The sequence below is a fragment of the Diabrotica undecimpunctata genome, chromosome 1 (genome assembly GCF_040954645.1).
Source record: "Diabrotica undecimpunctata isolate CICGRU chromosome 1, icDiaUnde3, whole genome shotgun sequence".
Lineage (NCBI taxonomy): Eukaryota > Metazoa > Arthropoda > Insecta > Coleoptera > Chrysomelidae > Diabrotica > Diabrotica undecimpunctata.
Genome location: NC_092803.1, coordinates 112,360,909 through 112,379,630, shown reverse-complemented (window position 1 = coordinate 112,379,630; position 18,722 = coordinate 112,360,909). Strand labels below are relative to the sequence as shown.

Genomic DNA, 18,722 nt, shown 5'->3' with positions numbered 1-18,722 from the left:
TATATTGTATCTTAATCCATTTTATCGCCAAATTGAAAAGAAAAATATTTTTGAATAAGTTTTAAGGGGGTCAGGTTTTGGGGGGTTAAGTATTACGTAACTAATTATTATGAAACGATTTAGAAAAAGTTAAAAAACTGAAAGAAGAATAGAAAGAAAGGTATTGATCAAATATTCTAATATAGATAACAAGCAATTTCGGTTGGAAAGCTGAAATTTAAATTTCCGTAATATACTTTTCAGAAATAAAATTCATGAAATAAAACTGGCAATAGATAAAATGTTATCAGTAAATAAATATTTGGCATAATATGATTATGTATTTACTAATCGCTTGTAAAAAGATATTATGCTACATTATTAACACGTTTGTATACTTATTAATATTATATAATATATATATATATATATATATATATATATATATATATATATATATATATATATATATATATATATATATATATATATATATATATATATAGTTTGAGTTTAGTTCTTGAACCTTAATATATATTTTTTTAGTGGATTTTCTTGGGCTTAGGTTCATAAAAAAATTTGATTTGGTACTAAGGCATTTTCATATATTTTTTCGACGTTTCGGCAGGAAATCCATGCCTTTTTCAAGAAGTAATATTGACAAGCATGTAAAAATTTGTTACTAACAAGTAGACGTTACAATTAAAATAATATTAAAAACATAGGACATACCCACTAAGTCACTACATGTAAAAAAAATGATTTTTTAATTTATAATAAATTATATATATAATTATTATATTAATATATTATATATTATATAATATATATATATATATATATATATATATATATATTATATATAATTATTATATTAATTATAATTATATAATTATATATATATATATATATATATATATATATATATATATATATATAATAAATCTTTTTTACATGTAGTGACTTAGTGGGTATGTCCTATGTTTTTAATATTATTTTAATTGTGACGTCTACTTGTTAGTAACAAATTTTTACATGCTTGTCAATATTACTTCTTGAAAAAGGCATGGATTTCCTGCCGAAAAGTCGAAAAAATATATGAAAATGCCTTAGTACCAAATCAAATTTTTTTATGAACCTAAGCCCAAGAAAATCCACTAAAAATATATATATATATATATATATATATATATATATATATATATATATATATATATATATATACATATACAGACTGTTGTTATATTGTAATTAACTCTAGAGTTGGTCTCCGTTATGAACGTACCCTTAAGAGTAGAACAGTGAATATGTAGCATTTTAGGAGACGGTATTTAGTTTTTACTGTATCTCGGTTCCTAAAAATGGACATCGTCATAACAAAATGTAGATATTGACTTAATTATTCATTGATTTATTTCTGTTGAATGATCCCATCGGCTATTATATGTATCTGACTCTTTCGATCTAGTATTGTTTAGTTATTAGTTGGACTTTTAGGATTAGATGGTTACTAATCTTCAAAAATTTGTTTTTTTATGGAAAGGTCCAGCGCCTATATATTGCTTACGTTTGTTTATTAATATTTCTTTGTTGCACTCTTTAAGAGTTTCCCTAGAGACATATTTAAAATAAATGTTTAACAGCAGGGGATAAAAGCCATCCGTGTCGTACTTCTCGCTCTTTTGCGATTTGATCAGTTATCTGATCTTCTATTTTATTAATAATATTAATAATGAAATTATAAAAGTATTTCTTTCGATGTATTCCTCATTTTGCATTAATCAAAATTGTGAATTTTTTTTAAATAAATACTATGCATCTGATAAGATACAAACTCGATTTTCACTTTGTAATTATAAATTACATTTTCTGGTATATATCCTACATCGCCTTGAACAAGCTTACTCCTGAACAGACTGGATCTATTCCCAAGCAAAGTTTGACGTAAACATGGTAGCACCTTCATACATATTTCCCTCGAGTTGCAAATGACATTTTATATTAAATATTGATTATATATTATGTCAATATAGATTTATGTTGTCTAAGTCCGGTTAATCCGTTTATTACTTGTTTTATTTTTACTCTCATATAAGCTTCCCTAAACATTAACTGAACTTGTTGTTTATATTTTAGTGAGAACTAGAATAAAGAAGCTTACCTCCTATTAATCCGTAGAACACACAAAGATAAGTAACACTGGTAGCAAAGTAGCAGAGGGCAAATGCAGCAGCACTACTAAGACTGCCAAATATCACTACGCTTCGGAATCCATATCTATTCGCAATAGCACTTACAAACGGCCCAGCTATTAGATAAAATCCAGACATCAATGATCCGACCTAAAACCATAAAATAGTATGTAGAATAAGCATATTAGAGCAGTGCAGTAATACTGCTTAATACAGGCCGAGTAGCAATATAACAATTCAATATTTTCATTACCACGAAGGTAATGAAAAAAATGAATTGAAAAGGAAATGGTCATAATCAAAAGTCATTAATTTCCGCCATCTTCTAATATCAATTTGTCCTAAATATAAATCAAGGAAGGTTAAGAAAAACTGTGGTGTTGAAACAACAAAAACATTCTGCAGCAAATATTAAGAGGGTATGTAAGTGACAACTCCAACCAACGATAGAGAAAAAAATTACCTAGTTGCAATTAGTAGTAGTATTGAAATATTGAAGTGAAACTGTTAGTAGAAAGTTATTCAAGAACTATGACATAAGTTTCTTCCCAGTCCACTCCATCAATGAAGGATTTAAAATCTGCAGGAAAGAAAATAAAACAAGTTCTAGAATATGTGCATAATACAATGTTGACCGAATAATACAATTCAATTCATGCAACCTTTCGGAACCGTTTGTTCTTATAACCCGTCGAACTGAAGCCAATTGGCTTGTTATACATCTTTTTCATCATTTTTGTAATCTTCTGGCTAACGTTTTAGTGTTAACGATTATTTATGTAGCCGGAACCGACGCGACGGCTTTGGGTACACTCCGAAGCACGGTAACGGCTCAGTTTAATTAGAAATTGAAGGATTAGTGTCTCCGGTACTCCGAGAAGAACAGACGGGGTGTAACAGCATCGTGCCCAATGAATACATGATACATGGAGAAAAGTGTTGTATACGCAATGCTCCAAAGAGATAGCGAATTATGGGAAATTATAATAACCATGGCGAGGCATGGGCAAAGTACCGTGCACCGATCTCGGCTTAACGCAATAAAATAAACACAGAGGCAAAAGAGAAAAAAAAAATGGTCAAGCGCATGTAGTATGATAAAGAAGACTAACTTGGGTCACATCTTAGAAGTTTAAGAATAAATAATTAATATATTATAATATAACAATATATACGCTTTCTAAATTAATGATCATTTTAAGAGATGACAAAGAAGAGTATATATACGAAAAGAATATAATGAAAAACTTATGAACTTTTTTATATTCTTGAAGAATGTAAAACAAGTGTAGGATTTCTATCTGTCACAATTGCACACGATATGTCAGAAAAAAATAAGTCCAGATCACGGTAAACCTCGGAGCCAGGGGGGTTGCATAAGCACTTTGATGTCCCCTGGGTACCTTGACGTCTTTTTATGATTTTTGGTGCCTAGATTCGATTTTTCGCGGGTACCAGGCTGAAAACCCGTCAGATAATTTGTTATTGATAATTTAATTGTTTAAATGAGTGTATTTCCTAAACTGCTAGAGATATTTAATTTTACCGAAATTATTCTTTTTAAAAAAATTAACAAAATGGCATTTGGTTAACTTTGATCCGATTGTTAGAACTGGAGTTATAGCAAATTTCGTGAAAACAATGCCAAAATAGGCATTGGGCGATGGGGCCGTCGGTAAATCAGATTTGCTCAAAGGATGTTATTGTTCGTGAGATCAATCAGTTGACGGTAAAATAGCATAATCGGGCTGCTCGAGGGATTCGTGTTTTCTTTCGTATATAATTTTGTGTTAAAAATTTATTATTTGGAATTAGTTCTTTGAATATGAAGTTTAACCGAAAAAAATGTTTAAATTTAATAAATATTTAATCGCCATCATCGTTCAAAAACTGGTAAAAGAATCATCACAAGCTAAAAATCTCAATGTTAAGGCCAAACGATCTTTAATCGATATAGCTCTTCGTAATTTTGTGCTCTTCCTTTCAATCATAGGTCCAATTAAATTTATTACTTCCTCAAAATCTTCACATTTTATTCTAGTGAAATTGTTCAAGTGGATGAATTGTTTAGATACAATGTTCGTATTATACCCACTGATTATGTCCTTTTTTCTTCTTTTTGGTCATTTTACAAATAATAAAAAGGGGCTAAAAGCTGCTGATAAGTCTGTGTTCATTTTATTTATCTAGTAAACTTTTGAGAAAAAGATACTCCAAACACGGCAAGCAACTGGAACATTTTACGCGAACGCAATTCGCATGAACATCACAATTTTTTGTTTATACTGTTCATTCTGCTGGTTGCTGCACGCTCAGTTTGTTCGGGCTAAACTGTTCAAGTTTGGACTCACCTTTAGGCTTTACATTCAATACTGCACAAGGTAGGCTGATATGCAATATGATTTGTATAAATATGCCAACAATTAATAAATCAGCTTCCAAAAATTAATAAAAATGCTAAAATTCGATCTTACTTACCAGTGTCACATTTGCAGCATCAGCATGGAATTCATCAACAATTTTTGGAAGGAATGTTGCAAAAGAGAAAATGGTCCCGTCGACTATTAAATTACACATAAAAGATGCTAGAACTACCAACCATCCCCAGCCGCCATCCGGAGGTATAACTATATCTGGTTGACTAGAGACTTCATTATTTAGGGGGTCTGTTTCATTGTTATCTATCACAGTTTCACTTTTATCAACTCCGTTATATTTGCACTTTTTTGGGTCTTCCGGTTCTTCTGGGAATATTTTTTGATATCCAGATTTGGATTTTTCTGAAGCTTCTGTAGTTGCAACAGGCATTTTGAAGATATCTGCAAAAAAGGAAATAATTAACAAATGTATGAATAGACACAAAAAAGTTATCGGTTAGCTAGGTATATAGTAAACACGACGGTGTCTATTATGCAAGGAATATGTTTGCTGTTTGATAAAACTTAATTAAGGATATTTGATCAGATTTGAACAATTAGTACCTACAGAGACAATTGTTCGTCAAGTTATTTGACAAACACGTCACTGCAACAATTTGAGAGAATGCAAAAATACAAGATTGAGTATCTACAAAGTGCGTTCTGAAATATCTGCAGCTTTTCACTGCGTGAAAATGATGCAACGTTTTAATTTTTTTAGTACTTTCCACTCTCAATGAAACGAATAACAACATTCCATTAAACAGTATTTATAATTTTACTATAAATTCTATAATTCATTTATAGTGCATAATTTTACATATAAACAGTGTTCTCAAGGCGTTTGGTTTAGTTTTTTAGTCTACACCATCTTTTGAGTATTATTACCTTGGTGAAACTAACAAATATTAAACACTCACTTCATGAATTCATCTAACTGAAGAATTATTCTGAAATTGTAACGAAAATATAATATATAGCGTTATGGGTCAGGAACTGGCCCATAGTGATCTCAGTAATAAAGAAAGCAAGTAAGGAGGTCTAAATGATATTCATATCTCTCTTCTTCTTCAGGTGCCCTGTGCGTTGCGAACGTTGACTATTAATATGGCAATTCTGATTTTACTTAAGGTACAATCTGAATAGTTCGACATACCCCTGTCGGACACCTCTTTTGATATCCACACATCAAACACTTTTTTAAAATCCACAAAGCACAAAAAATATCCTTTTTACCGTCTCTACACCGCTGTAACTATAAGCATCTGGAGAGCGAAAAATGCTTCCATAGCTCCAAGTGCTTTTCGAAAACCGCATTGCGATCAATCAATAGGTATTTGACTTTATTATATATTCTTCTATGAATGATCTTGGTGAACGCTTTAGTGATGTATTTGATATAATATATTAATTTGATTTCTTGGGATTACAACAAATATTATTGCAGACAGTCCTTCGCATAATGATCTTCATTTATGTTAAAAGTGTAATTGTTTTGAATTGGTTTAATACATTAAGAGAGATTATACAAATTGTTTAAAAAAAATAATAGACGAATTTAATTTAAGTTAAAGATGGACCTTTTATTCCATAGAAGATTTAAAGATTCATATCCAAACAAGTTTTCCCTCTTCACATTTTCTTCCAAATCACCTACGATAACTATTATACATCGAGAATACTTAAGTATTTCTTCATTACATGTCTTTCTAGGTCTAACTCTTTTTTTTTTCGTTGTGATCCATTGTTCCAAAATTGTAGTTGACATTTTTCTGTTTTATTCCATGTAATTTTTTCTCGTGTCTGTTTTCTTAAAAAATCTCTTTTCATTTTTGTTATATAGGTATCTTCTAATTTTCTCAAATTAGAAATGAATTAACTAATGTTAGAGTACCTAGATATATTTATTATTGTCTTATTGTGTTTAATTTGTTTAAATACTGTTTTTCTGTATATAGTCGTAAGACGTTACATAAAAACTATGTAAGTGTTTATTTCTGATGTAAAATCTATGTATCTATGCAAACAAGAATAAATTACGAGTTAATAAATTATTTTGAAAGAAATCAAAGTGCAGTACGATTTTTTTTATTGGTTCAGGAATTATTTTCGTATGAGTTAGATTAATAAACTGATAATAAGGTATGTGTTATGTATATCGAACACTATCTTTTCTTTGGTGGTCTCCAAAATTTCATAACATGACCTTGAACTGTGGTAAATATTAAAGGAAAATTTTAAAACATTATTGGTTTAAAATAGATAAGGAATACTTATAAAATTTTTTACGATGGACCAGTTTCTACGTTGGAACTCAAAATCATCAAGCGAGTATAATAGAATTTTAGAATGTGTTGAAGGTCCCTTATGCAACAAATCGGAATATTGTCAAGAGTCAGAGTCATTCCACAGAAATTTTCAATTAAAATGTGTTTTGTCCAAAGTTACAACTAGTACCTGCTGCTTTATGGCGGAAACACACGGATCTTAAAAGTAAAAAAATAGTCATCTTTTTCTTTTTTTCCTGTAAACATGATTCTGTCTTTTTTTCAATGTGCCTCCAGTAAGTTGTCGTTCCATCGTTTTAGTGTTCTTCCTATTGGTGAACAGTCTCTTACCATCATTACTACTCTATTTGTTCTCAGTCAGTTTATATGATCGTTCCATTCTACTCTTCTATTTCTTACCCAGTTCTTGATGTTCTCCACCTTACATCTACGTCGTATATCTGTACTTCTAGCTCTGTCCCATAGTGTCTTCCTATCGATTTTTTAAACGTATCGGGGTTAAGCTTAAACTCTGCTGTTTCAAGCATTCTTTTTGCCCTCCCTGATTATTCACTTGCTTTTCCACTTCTGTTTCGAACTTTTGTAGCAAGATAGTGCGATGCCTAAATATTAAACCCAATCACTTGTTCTATTATCTGACCTTCCAGCTCTAATTTACATCTTAGTAGATTTGCTGTTGTAACCATGCATTTTGTCTTTTTTGGGGTAGTTAACATGTTTTGGCGGTTATATTAAATTGGTTCAGCATACATGTAGTAAATCATATTAAAACGATAGTAATATAATAAAATAATCTAAGTAAAATTGCAACGGTCTACCTTATGAGACCACTAGTTATAGTACAAATGAAAAATATTTACCAAAGACCACAAAGTAAAAGAAGATACTAAGTAGTATAGCTTGTCTCAAAATATATCGTTTTGGCTTTCTTGCCGTTAAAGAATTAGTAGTATTTTAACCATTATTAATAGATAAACACGTGTTCAATTTCTTCCTGGCCACTCAGTCAGCTATTATTGAGGGAATTAAAATTAATATGTAGTATCAATCATTAAGAATCTGTACTTGTTACTGTGTGTATAGTATATTAGTGAAGTTTGTTCGTAACAAATATGTTTCGTCCGTGGAAAAATAATCGCTCGAAATCTACTAAACATAATCGAAAGCATTTCTCATTGGACGCAAAAGAAATAGTTAAAAATGTGTATAATACACTTTAATAGGAGGCCTAATCAAATAAGATGCTGTGAAAGACACATGTTTACCTACAAAAACGCCAATATCGTCTATAAAGAATACTGTAAGCAAAAAACCAATGACAGGGCAAAAAACGTAGTGATTTTGGACAGTACTCAATAAGATATTATAAGAAGAACAATATATTATCTTTATGAAAATCAGACAGTTCCTACCTTAGATAAAGTTAAATTGAAGTTATAGAAAGAAGAAACAAATAAGTCGTGCCATCCTACATATTCCGTCGTATTCTAAGATAGACAAAAAAGCAGTTGTAATGGAATCATACATACTGAGCACTTGGAGAACTGAGTATCTCTCTAAATTTAGGAAGTATAGGTTCAAAAACAAATACAATATGCCAAGGATGGGTCGATTCTAGTAAAAACTGCCAGACGAAAGCACTACAAATAAGGGAAACCGCATAACAATAATTCACGCCGTATCGAAAGACGGGTGGGTTCCAAACTGTTTGCTCTTATCTGCGAAGAATATCAAAGACTCTGGCTTAGACTATCATGAAGCCATGGATAACGCAAGCTACCACACTCGTCAACTATAAAAAGCGCCAAATAGATCAAGTACTAAAACTGAAATTCGTGACTATTTCTTAAAAAATAATATTTATTTTGAAACTAGTTATAGTTATAGTCAAAGAACAACTACCAGAAGTATGAAATACATTTAATATTAAAAAGCAATATGTATGTGATAACTTCGCAAAGCAAATGGGACATACAGTGTTACGTCTTCGTCCGTACCATTGTGTATTTAACCCTATTCAACAGAAGATGTGGCATTAAGTCAACGTAAAGGTGAGGGCGGAAAACAGTTCTCTTATCCTGAGTGCCACTGTCATATAGTTGACTAAAACTGTTTTAAATAATATGTCGGTAGAAAGCTGGAAAAATTCAGAACAACGTATTGTAAAAGTTGAACAGTCCTATCTATCTATGCAAAGTTATAATATACAACTCATTGTAATTAAACCAAATGAGGATTTTGATAGTGAAACAGAATTAGACATTATTATTGTTTGTATTATTATTATTTGATTTCTATAGCGATCGATTTAAGCAATAAAACAATTTTACAATAAAATGGAGGTCTTGAAATAAAATCATCGCTGTATTATTATTTTTACTTGGAGTGCTCCTTTGATGTTTTGTCACTAAGAACCAATAACTTTAGTTATTCCATTGATGACAATGGCAATAGCAACATTAATCCTTTAACGAGAAGAAAACCAAGATGATATATTTTGAGACAAGATATAATAAAAATTGCAAATTGAAATCAAGGCTTTAGTTTAGACAGTAGAAGTCACAAAAGTTTACCTTGTATACAGCTACCACTGATTTAACTAAAACTTACAAAGGCACAATACAATAAAACGGTCAAGAATTGAAGTGCTTCTGAAAGATAAAATAACAATAAAATATTTTACCTGTCTGTTCTAGGAATTTGCCGATCATAAAACAGTAAGTATTGCATACGGCTAAGATAGATCAACCTATAAATTTCAAAAATGTCAAAAAGTGGAAGAAACATTTTTTTCGGTAGCATTATAAAGGTTCATATAAATGATTTACACAACAACTTTAGCAAATAATATATACACAAAAAAAAGATGTATACAATAAATATATGCAAAGAAATCAACTTTTTCTATTAAATTCAATTGTTTGGCAGGATAATATAATGTAAAAATTTGTATTATGCCCAGAAAATAGAAAGCAAATAAGGCTAGAATATCTGGAGATAAAAATGTAAAGCTAAACAAAATGAAAGGGAAACAATCATAAACTGATCAGGGGATAGAAAAGAAAGGGTTAATTTATTTATCATTCCATTTTTTTGAGCAATTAAATAATAAGCGCAACATAAATATGAAAGCAAGATAATTAAATATACTAACAAATTTTCTCAAACGCCAAAATACATAAATATCTCTAAAAATTACGACATTCTGATACATAGGTATAGAATATTATTGTGTAATATGGATAATGTTATGGACAGTGCATATAGCTTGAGTTCAAAAAACAGATGTGATAAACAAAATCACTTCGCAGTCTGCCAGAAACAGAAACAGTCGCAGGTACACAGCTTCAAACTAGAAGAGTTAAATACCAGATAAAACAGAATGCCACAAACAGGCGGTGAAAATTCGAAACCCTTTGGGAGCTGCAATGCCAGGATAATAGTATTAATTATAGCTGATGATTTAGCTAATAGATTAACTATGTGTTGATACGGACTTAACAAGTAGAAGTTATTTTAAGTTGATAGTGCCCACCTATTGCAAAAAGTGAATGATAAAATAATATCAGCGTGTATTAAGAAGGGTAACTAACAAAACCACAACCAAATTAGCCCCCGTTAGTTTTTAAATCGTGCAGGATACAACTGTTTATAAGCCTTAAGTAAAAATTATTACCTGCGATAAAAATAGAATGAAAAATAATATATAACAGTTTAAAAACTTGAACTTACACTAAATTTGAAATAAGCTAGTTAATTTAAATAAATTCACTTGTAGCACGTGTTTGAAGCTCGTGTAATCCAATTTAGAATTATCACTTAAACGTTAAACAAAATTCATCACAAACTATTGATACTATCAATTCGTGAACTATTTTGTTTAGCACCGTTCCGTACACTAAATTTATTAACAAATGTGATATCGCTACGTAATACCCGCCATAAATTAAAAATAGATTGATTTAGAAAAATGGATATATTCAATATTTTTATTTCTTGCATCAGCTTTTACGTACGATAATTACGAGATTTTATGCTATTGTAGTCATGTTTTAGGCAACTTATTGTAACCATTTGCATTGCCAAGGCCAAGTTGGCGATGGTCATTTATTCACTTAATTACGATAATAAAAGTGATATTTTATATAATCAATTGTAGTAATTTTAGAATTAATCCACTGTAACTATTAATAATTTGTTATATATTATTATATTCTAATTCTTTAGTTTTACGTTTTTATTGCCTTACTAAGATGTAAGCAAAATATTTATGGATTAAGATAAAGTATTCAACAAAGTTAAGATAAAATTAGTATGACCAACCGGTGATAATCGACGATTTTAGTAAAGTATTTATTGATCAATATAAAAGTATATTTGCTTTGTATCAATTTTATAAGTAATTATACAATTACCGTTGTTTTATATATAATAAAATACAAAAAATTTGTTTAATTTAAAGAAAGATTGCCGTCGCATTAATGCTGCGGAAAACAGGGCGTATACGTATAATACGTGACTGTAGAGTAGATGCACCGGGTAGATATCACTATGTCCGCGTTGCCAGCGCTTAACTTGATGCGCGCTATGTGCAATGAGTGAACTGCGCACTACTAAGGACCCTGCTATACGAGCGCTAATGTGGTGACGTTGACGAACAACACGAACGACATTTCCGTCGGCCTGCGTTATCCCGACGGCAAGCGTTATTAGCGCGGCCGGTCGCGTTAGTAGCGCGCATCAAGTTATACGTAGCGCTGACAACGCGGAAAAAGTAGCTCCTATAATAGCTATAGTTACAGTGCCCGTCGGCAAAAAAGTTTATGATAATGCTCTCTCCAAATTTTACGTACCGCTTCATATCATCTATATTTATCCATAGCCTATGCGATCTCGTATGTGCTATAAGTTTATTAATAATGAAGATACTGTGTAGTGCTTTTTTATAGTCGCCTTGTTTGTTTTTTCTATCTTAATATATTCGTTATATACTCCCCTTTTATTTGATCTGTCGCATGTTAGGATTCGATCAACTGAATATTTTGTGCTCAGCCAGAGGTTTTATTTAAGTCAATAAATCAAAATTTGTCTTACAGTAAATCTATTTTTATATATAGTGCCCAATGATAGCTCGTATATTGCTGGACGTTCATTAATAACGAAGATGCTGTGTAGTGCCCTTTTAGTAGTCGTCTCGTTTGCTTTTTTCCATCTTAATATATTCGCTATATCTTCCCCTTGCATTTAACACATCACACGTTCCAATTGGATCAATAACAACGGAGATATGATGTTTTGCCCTTTTGGCAAAGCCGCCAAGTATGTTTTTTCTGTCTCAACATATTCACTATCCCTCTCCTTTCCAATGGTATATCATACGTTAAGATTCGACGAACTATTTTACATTCAGCACAAGACACTAAAAAAATATTTGAATCATCAATAGGACTTTGCATCACAAAAGAGTGCCAGCCAATTTTTCCGTACAGTTTTTTGTAAACAAACATGTTAGGTTAGGTTAGTAATATAAATAACCAGAGACGTATAATACAAGATAGACTGACTGCTGCAATTCACTGGCGTTTCCCTACTGCGACTGAGGAAACTGACGCAAAGCAATCCCTGCATTTCTGTCTAATGGGCCGGATTTATCGACTACGTGACTTTCTCATTGGTCATACAGGTCACGTAGTCGATAAACTTGGCAAATTAGAAAGAGATGCAGGGACTGCTTTGCGTCAGTTTTCCCTGTTGCACTGGGGGAATGGGCTGGTATTGCAAGGATCAGTCTATCTTATATTATATGTATCATATGTTTATGTAAAAATACCAAAGAAAGTCTAGTTATTGAAAAAAATAAAAACAATAAAATAAAAAAATAGGTGCCTCAACTAGCAAATCACAGTTTTTAATCTATTATTATATGATACCTGTACATAAAAAGGAACAACGAAGTAATGTCGTTATAAAGTGTGTAAGAGTGATATTATACACGCTCTAAATAAATTAAAGACAAAAAATATTATTTTATAAATTTTCAATTTCCACTTCGGAAATCGTTCTCAAAATACAAACATTAGTCAATTTACTAAGGTTTGTATTTTGAGAACTATTTCCGAAGTGGAAATTGAAACGTCAATAAATGTACTTTAACCTTTAATTGTGGCTTATTCCCATTTAAATAGTAATTGTTATTTGTTTATTAAATAAATATATTAATTTAATAAATATTTCTTTATAAATTTATAAACCAGTGACATTATGAGGTATTATTTATACGTTATTAATCAAAATTGTTCGCAATAAATCAACCGTATCGTTTCAAGAATAAAATATGATTGAAATGTCAGATGTTGGCAGTTCAGATTTTTTCCTAGATGGCATAGTTACCCTACCGGAAAAAACAGTGTGAATAATTGTCGTAAAAAGCCTTTTATATAGATAGATATCAATTTTTTATAAAAACATTCCACAAAAAATAGTTCTAAAATAATATTATGCTCTTATGGGATGTGTATCATACATAATATCTTCTGTTCCTTACTCCTTATCTTCTCCTGTTCGATAACATCCTAAAAAGTATTTCTAAAGACTTTAGAAGATTAAATTAAAGGTATAATATGTACACTGTTTGATCGAGAAATAATTTATTTGTATAACTATTGGTATTGCAAGATAAATCGTTAAAAAATAATGTAGCGTTACTAAAATTGCTTAAAATTCTGATGTGACAAGACATTTTCTAGGGTCATTTAAAAAAATGTCATATAGTTACCTAAAGAACTCTTCTCCCAAAGAAGTCCTTTCAAACTTCAAGGATTAATATCAAATCGCAAAGGCTAGCGTTAGAGGACGTACAACAGATACATCTTTTCGCATGCTATATATAGCTATATGTATAGATACAACTATTTAACAATTGATTGAAGAAAATTTCTTAAAACTTTAGAAAATATAAAAAAGGCCTATCTGCTAAAATCCAAAGGCTATAGATTTTGCGAAAGTATTTAGCTTTCTGCTAAATAACTTTGGTGAAATTACAAAGAAATAATTTTAATAAATACAGCGATGAAATAAAAATGCTAATTAACATAAATGTCCAGGTAATTATTTGTCAGTATAAGAGATAATATCTTTATGTTTTTTACCGGAAAATATTATGATGATGTAAAAAATCCAGTGGAATTCCTGAGCCACTTAATATGAGAATTCTAATTCATGTTTGACGTGCATAAAAATATAACAATTATATGCGTTGTCCTTATTGGTATTTCTGTTAAATTATTACTCTAGGAACTCTTTAGATAGAAAGTGTTTCGAATATAAAGTTCATATGTTTTGATTTTGTTTCAATTTGTGATTCATGTGTGTCACTATTCTTCTCTAACATTCAATTGAGATACCTAATGGATATATATTTATTGCACAGACTGTTTAACATTAACCATTCTAAATCCAGTATCTTCCAACGTTATTGAATTGATCTGAAATTTGTAGCACTTTTGAATTGCGAAAAGGGGAACGCCACTGTTCGTAGTTGTAGCTTTACTTACAACCTGTCTACACTAAAAAGTCTTGGGAAGATGAAATGCTATTTTTAGAAAATTGTGCCGTTGCCGTCACAAAATCATTTACCAATACTTAAACAGAAGAATGCATCGTTCTTCCCCGATAGGGGGAGATGGAGCAAAATAACTAAGCAATCAGATTGGTAGTTAGATTGAATCGTTTCTGCCTTTCTAGAGCAGGTTGCTGAGGTTTACTTTTCACAGAAACAATTTTTCTATAATTGTGCACAGAAACGTGTATTTTTACTAATATTCGATATTTTTATGACATTTCCTCTAAGAACTCTAACTACTCTAAAATTTACAGGGGAAACCCATAAAAAAGTGTTTAAGACAAATAGAATCGATAATAGAATCTAACGTTAGATTCCCAAAAGTGGTTACCAATGTTCTTTATGTCATTTTCATAAAAAATAAATACCGTCTACAGTATGTTTACTTCGAGCTACCGGACTCTGTCGATCAGGATCGAAAGCTCTACAATCTTTCAGTGGCGTACCTGTGAATTGTTAGTTACTTTTAATTATTAGTTAATTAAAACATTTCACAATAATAAATTGTAGATCAGTGCTTAAGAATGATTTTAAGTAGGTTGTAGGTAATTTAAAAGCATTGACGACCTAAAGTTATTAACTTGTCAGTCAATATTGATTTGAATCTTCCAAGACTACTAAAAATGTATACGGCACAAGAATAACCGGAAATAAAAATATTGATATTATTGTAAAGCAAAAAATGTGTCCTATGTAAAAGCTCATATTAAACACAAGCAAAATTGAAATCAGATGAAAATTACCTCCCTTTTGATACAATTGACATCATACATTGAGTCAATTAAAAAACCCCTATCAGGAGCTTAGCAGAATATCAAGAGCTGCTGGGAAGCGGACCAAAGAAAATCCGCACAAAACCAAACCAGCGGAACTGGTAAAACCCGAGGGTAAAAAGAGACGTCGAAAGAGTACCACAACAAAAAGTCGCTAAAAAACCTAGGTAATGAAAAGACTAGATCATGTAGCAATGCCACAAAAATATTTAAACACCTTCCTTATATTCGATTAGATTAGGCTTAAGTAGACCTGATCATCAACAAACTCAAAAAAGCGGTGGATAAAGCTTTAGTTTAGGGACCCTGTGGGTAACCTGTTCTAACGGATATACCAAAAATAGAGTGTTTATGTGGTAAGGGCTATGGAGGGACTGTAGGTGGGAGCAGACTTGATTGTAGTCGATCCCGATAAAATAACCCAAAGAGACTGATGAAACAAGTATAAGAATCTGTCTAAGGAATCAAAATCAAAACGGTACGACGAAGGAGTGATTGTTGAAAACATCGAAGGAATAGGGATGACGCACAAATCCTAGCCTTCACGATCTGTGAGGTTTCCTACAATTCCTTGAGAATTGATCATTTCAAGGTGGATTGCAGACTTGGAAAGGTATCGTTAAAAACCATCAGAGGCTTCGATGATTCCAAGCAGAGTCCTGCAGGCGAACCTCCAGCATATTCATCTTCGGCAGAACTTACTGTTGCAATGAGAAGGTTCGACGTAGGAGTTGCCAAGACCAAATAAGAGATCTATCTAGGATTAGTGGAGAGCTTATGTATAGCCCATCTAGTACAATAGTCAACTTCCAGGGAAGATCACATAGGTAGAAAATATAAAGGAGGTAATTCTCGGATCAGCATACCTTCCACATGACGATCCGGAACAACTACTACCAAGAGAGATATAATAGCTATTGAGAGATATCAAAATAATTAAACTGCAATTGATCATCGACTATGTTGCAAATACACACTATCTAACCTGGGGCAGTGCAAACACCAACGAAATAGGTGTCTTTACTACAGTTTTTTATGGAATATGACTTAGACATATTAAATATAGAAATTAAACCAACTTTCGTAACTTAACAACGAAAGGAGGGAATTTGATGTAACATTAGCAACGATGATAAGCGTTAAAAAATGGCATGTGTCAGGCATGATATCTTGTTCAGACCATCTACACAACTGATTTGAAATAACAGATAATGAGTCTATCAAGAAACTTATCATAACCCTCATTATCGTAAACACACTTGGAGACATATCAAACAGACCTAGAATATTGTTTAGGCAAGGTTTAAAGGAAGATAATGATTGGACCTGGATATAGTTGCCGAACAATTTTAAGAGGTTTTTATGTCAGAGGAATCAACAAATAAAACGAACAACACGACTATCTGGTACCTAGGTACAGGCCTAAAGTACATTTCCAAATGAGAATATGCCCGTGTGCGGGATGATACAGAAGAAATACATAACCTAGCCTGCAGAGTTATACTTGGTGCACAGACGGATCTAAAACAGGGTCGGTGTAGGAATATTCAGTTCAGTAGTAATGGAAATGTAAACATTTTCATTAAACTAGAATATACCTCCATAATAAAGGCGGAGATTTATGGAATCTTGCATTGTAGGATAGTGTAAGAAAGCCGAGAAGAACTCCAAAGACTCGCGTAACGTAACAGTTTCGCACTAGGATAAATATCAAGTCAGCAGGGAATATAGGGCAATAAAAGCGCTGATAAACTTGCCAGAAGAGGATCAGCTACAAAATACTTCGGTCCAGAGCCGGCCGTAGGAATGAAAAGCAATGGATCTGAAGACAGTTTACCTCTTACTGAGAAAGTATAACCGGTCAAGCACATGGAAAAGTATATATTGGTTGGATCATTGTTACCGAAAAAAATTGATAAGCCACCTAACCAATACAAGATTATAAGATAATTGAAAGCTCGCTTTGCATTTCTAACAACGTCTCAAGCTCTTCTATTAAGATTTTACTATTTTTAGTTTATTTCTGCTGTTGCATTTTAAGATTTAATTATCATTGTAAAGTTTTTAGGTTAACTGTGTTATATTTAATTATCACAATGAATCACAAACTCGTAGCTAGTATAACCTGTTTTTATTTTACTTAAAACATGGGTTAACTACTAATATATTGAGTATTGAAATATAAATATTTATGTACTACTTAGGGCAATTTATTCTAGTTTTTCCAGTGTTTACATCAATATATAATTAATATTAATAGATGGGTATGTTAGAACAAAGGAATTAATGCATAGGAATGTTATAACAAAGAAATATAAATGATATCGGGGTATGTAATTTATATACAATTAGTTTGTTACCATTTTTTTAGCACGTCGAATCAACTTTTATATCTTTAATACAAAGATATACATGCAAACATGGACGTATACCTACATTAAATCTGTAAAGTGAAGAGAAATGCTTTATACGTACTTCATTGGATATAATGGGAATTGGGCTGCAAGTCAAAAATACAGAACATAAACGTAACAATCCAAGTACTACTAGACTGATGAGACGAATTATGAAGAGCGATTACAAACATCACACACATAGAACACTATACAAGAATAGAGGTAGTCAATAAACAGTTAATGTTAGCCTGAAGTCAGCATTACAGAACATTTCAAGAAAGTTATCAAAAGTAAATTATTGACAAACCAAACTATTTAATTTTCTTATTCCCAAAATATAAAGTTCACGACGAAACCTTATTATCGCTAACTGTGAAAAATACAAGTAGCGGGAGGCCGAAGCTGAGGTGTAGAGAAAGAGCTTAAATACACGAGTAAGATCGAGCCTCAAGTAGGGTTGTAGTGTAGTTATCTTGTCTTTAGAGCACGTTTCTCTGCGATGTAGATTGCCATCTATTCCTTCACTTTTTGGAAGGCTGTTCTAATGGTACACAGCTAGTGGGTTTGTCTAGCTACCCTCATAATACTCATACAAATATATTTCTACAGTCATCTTACATCGTCATACCAGAAACGACGCCGCTGCATCTACATATGTCGTCCATTCCGCATATATTTCTGCGTTCTTTATTCCTTACTAAGAATCTGGCCACTACCATTCCCAAAGTCTTCATCTCTGCCGACCCTAATATGCTCTTAGTTTTATTCGCACAAGCTAAGGTTTCGATACCGTTTAAGGATACAAAGAGACGGGCGATCAACATGACAAGGTTTGTCAGTACGGTTGTGTCGATCAAAATTGTTTGGTTGTTTTAAATATCGTGTTACAGATATCCATAATTTTATAGCAGGTTTACGCGTCTGCTAAATAATTGCTAAAGACTTTTAAACGCTGGAAAAGTCTTATGTGTCACATTTGACAACGTTTTCTTGGTTAAAAATCATTCGTGAATGGACTCGGATACCAAATGCAGATATTCCATGTGGCAGAAGATC

General features: G+C 31.7%; 1 protein-coding gene across 3 annotated transcripts in view; it reads right to left on the bottom strand.

The window, feature by feature from the left end:
- The window catches only part of LOC140452607 (monocarboxylate transporter 5), an 86,843-nt gene that overhangs the window by 13,584 nt on the left and 54,537 nt on the right, over window positions 1-18,722 (bottom strand). For 2 of the 3 annotated variants that reach the window (XM_072546924.1, XM_072546929.1), the window contains exons 2-3: window positions 4,650-4,990; window positions 2,141-2,321 (exon numbers count right to left, since the gene is read on the bottom strand). In XM_072546924.1, coding sequence (XP_072403025.1) covers window positions 2,141-2,321; window positions 4,650-4,979 — 511 coding nt within the window. In that variant the 5' untranslated portion in view covers window positions 4,980-4,990. Of the gene's footprint in view, window positions 1-2,140; window positions 2,322-4,649; window positions 4,991-10,608; window positions 10,815-18,722 lie in introns of those variants that run through there. The other variant, XM_072546926.1, reaches the window with a different exon arrangement.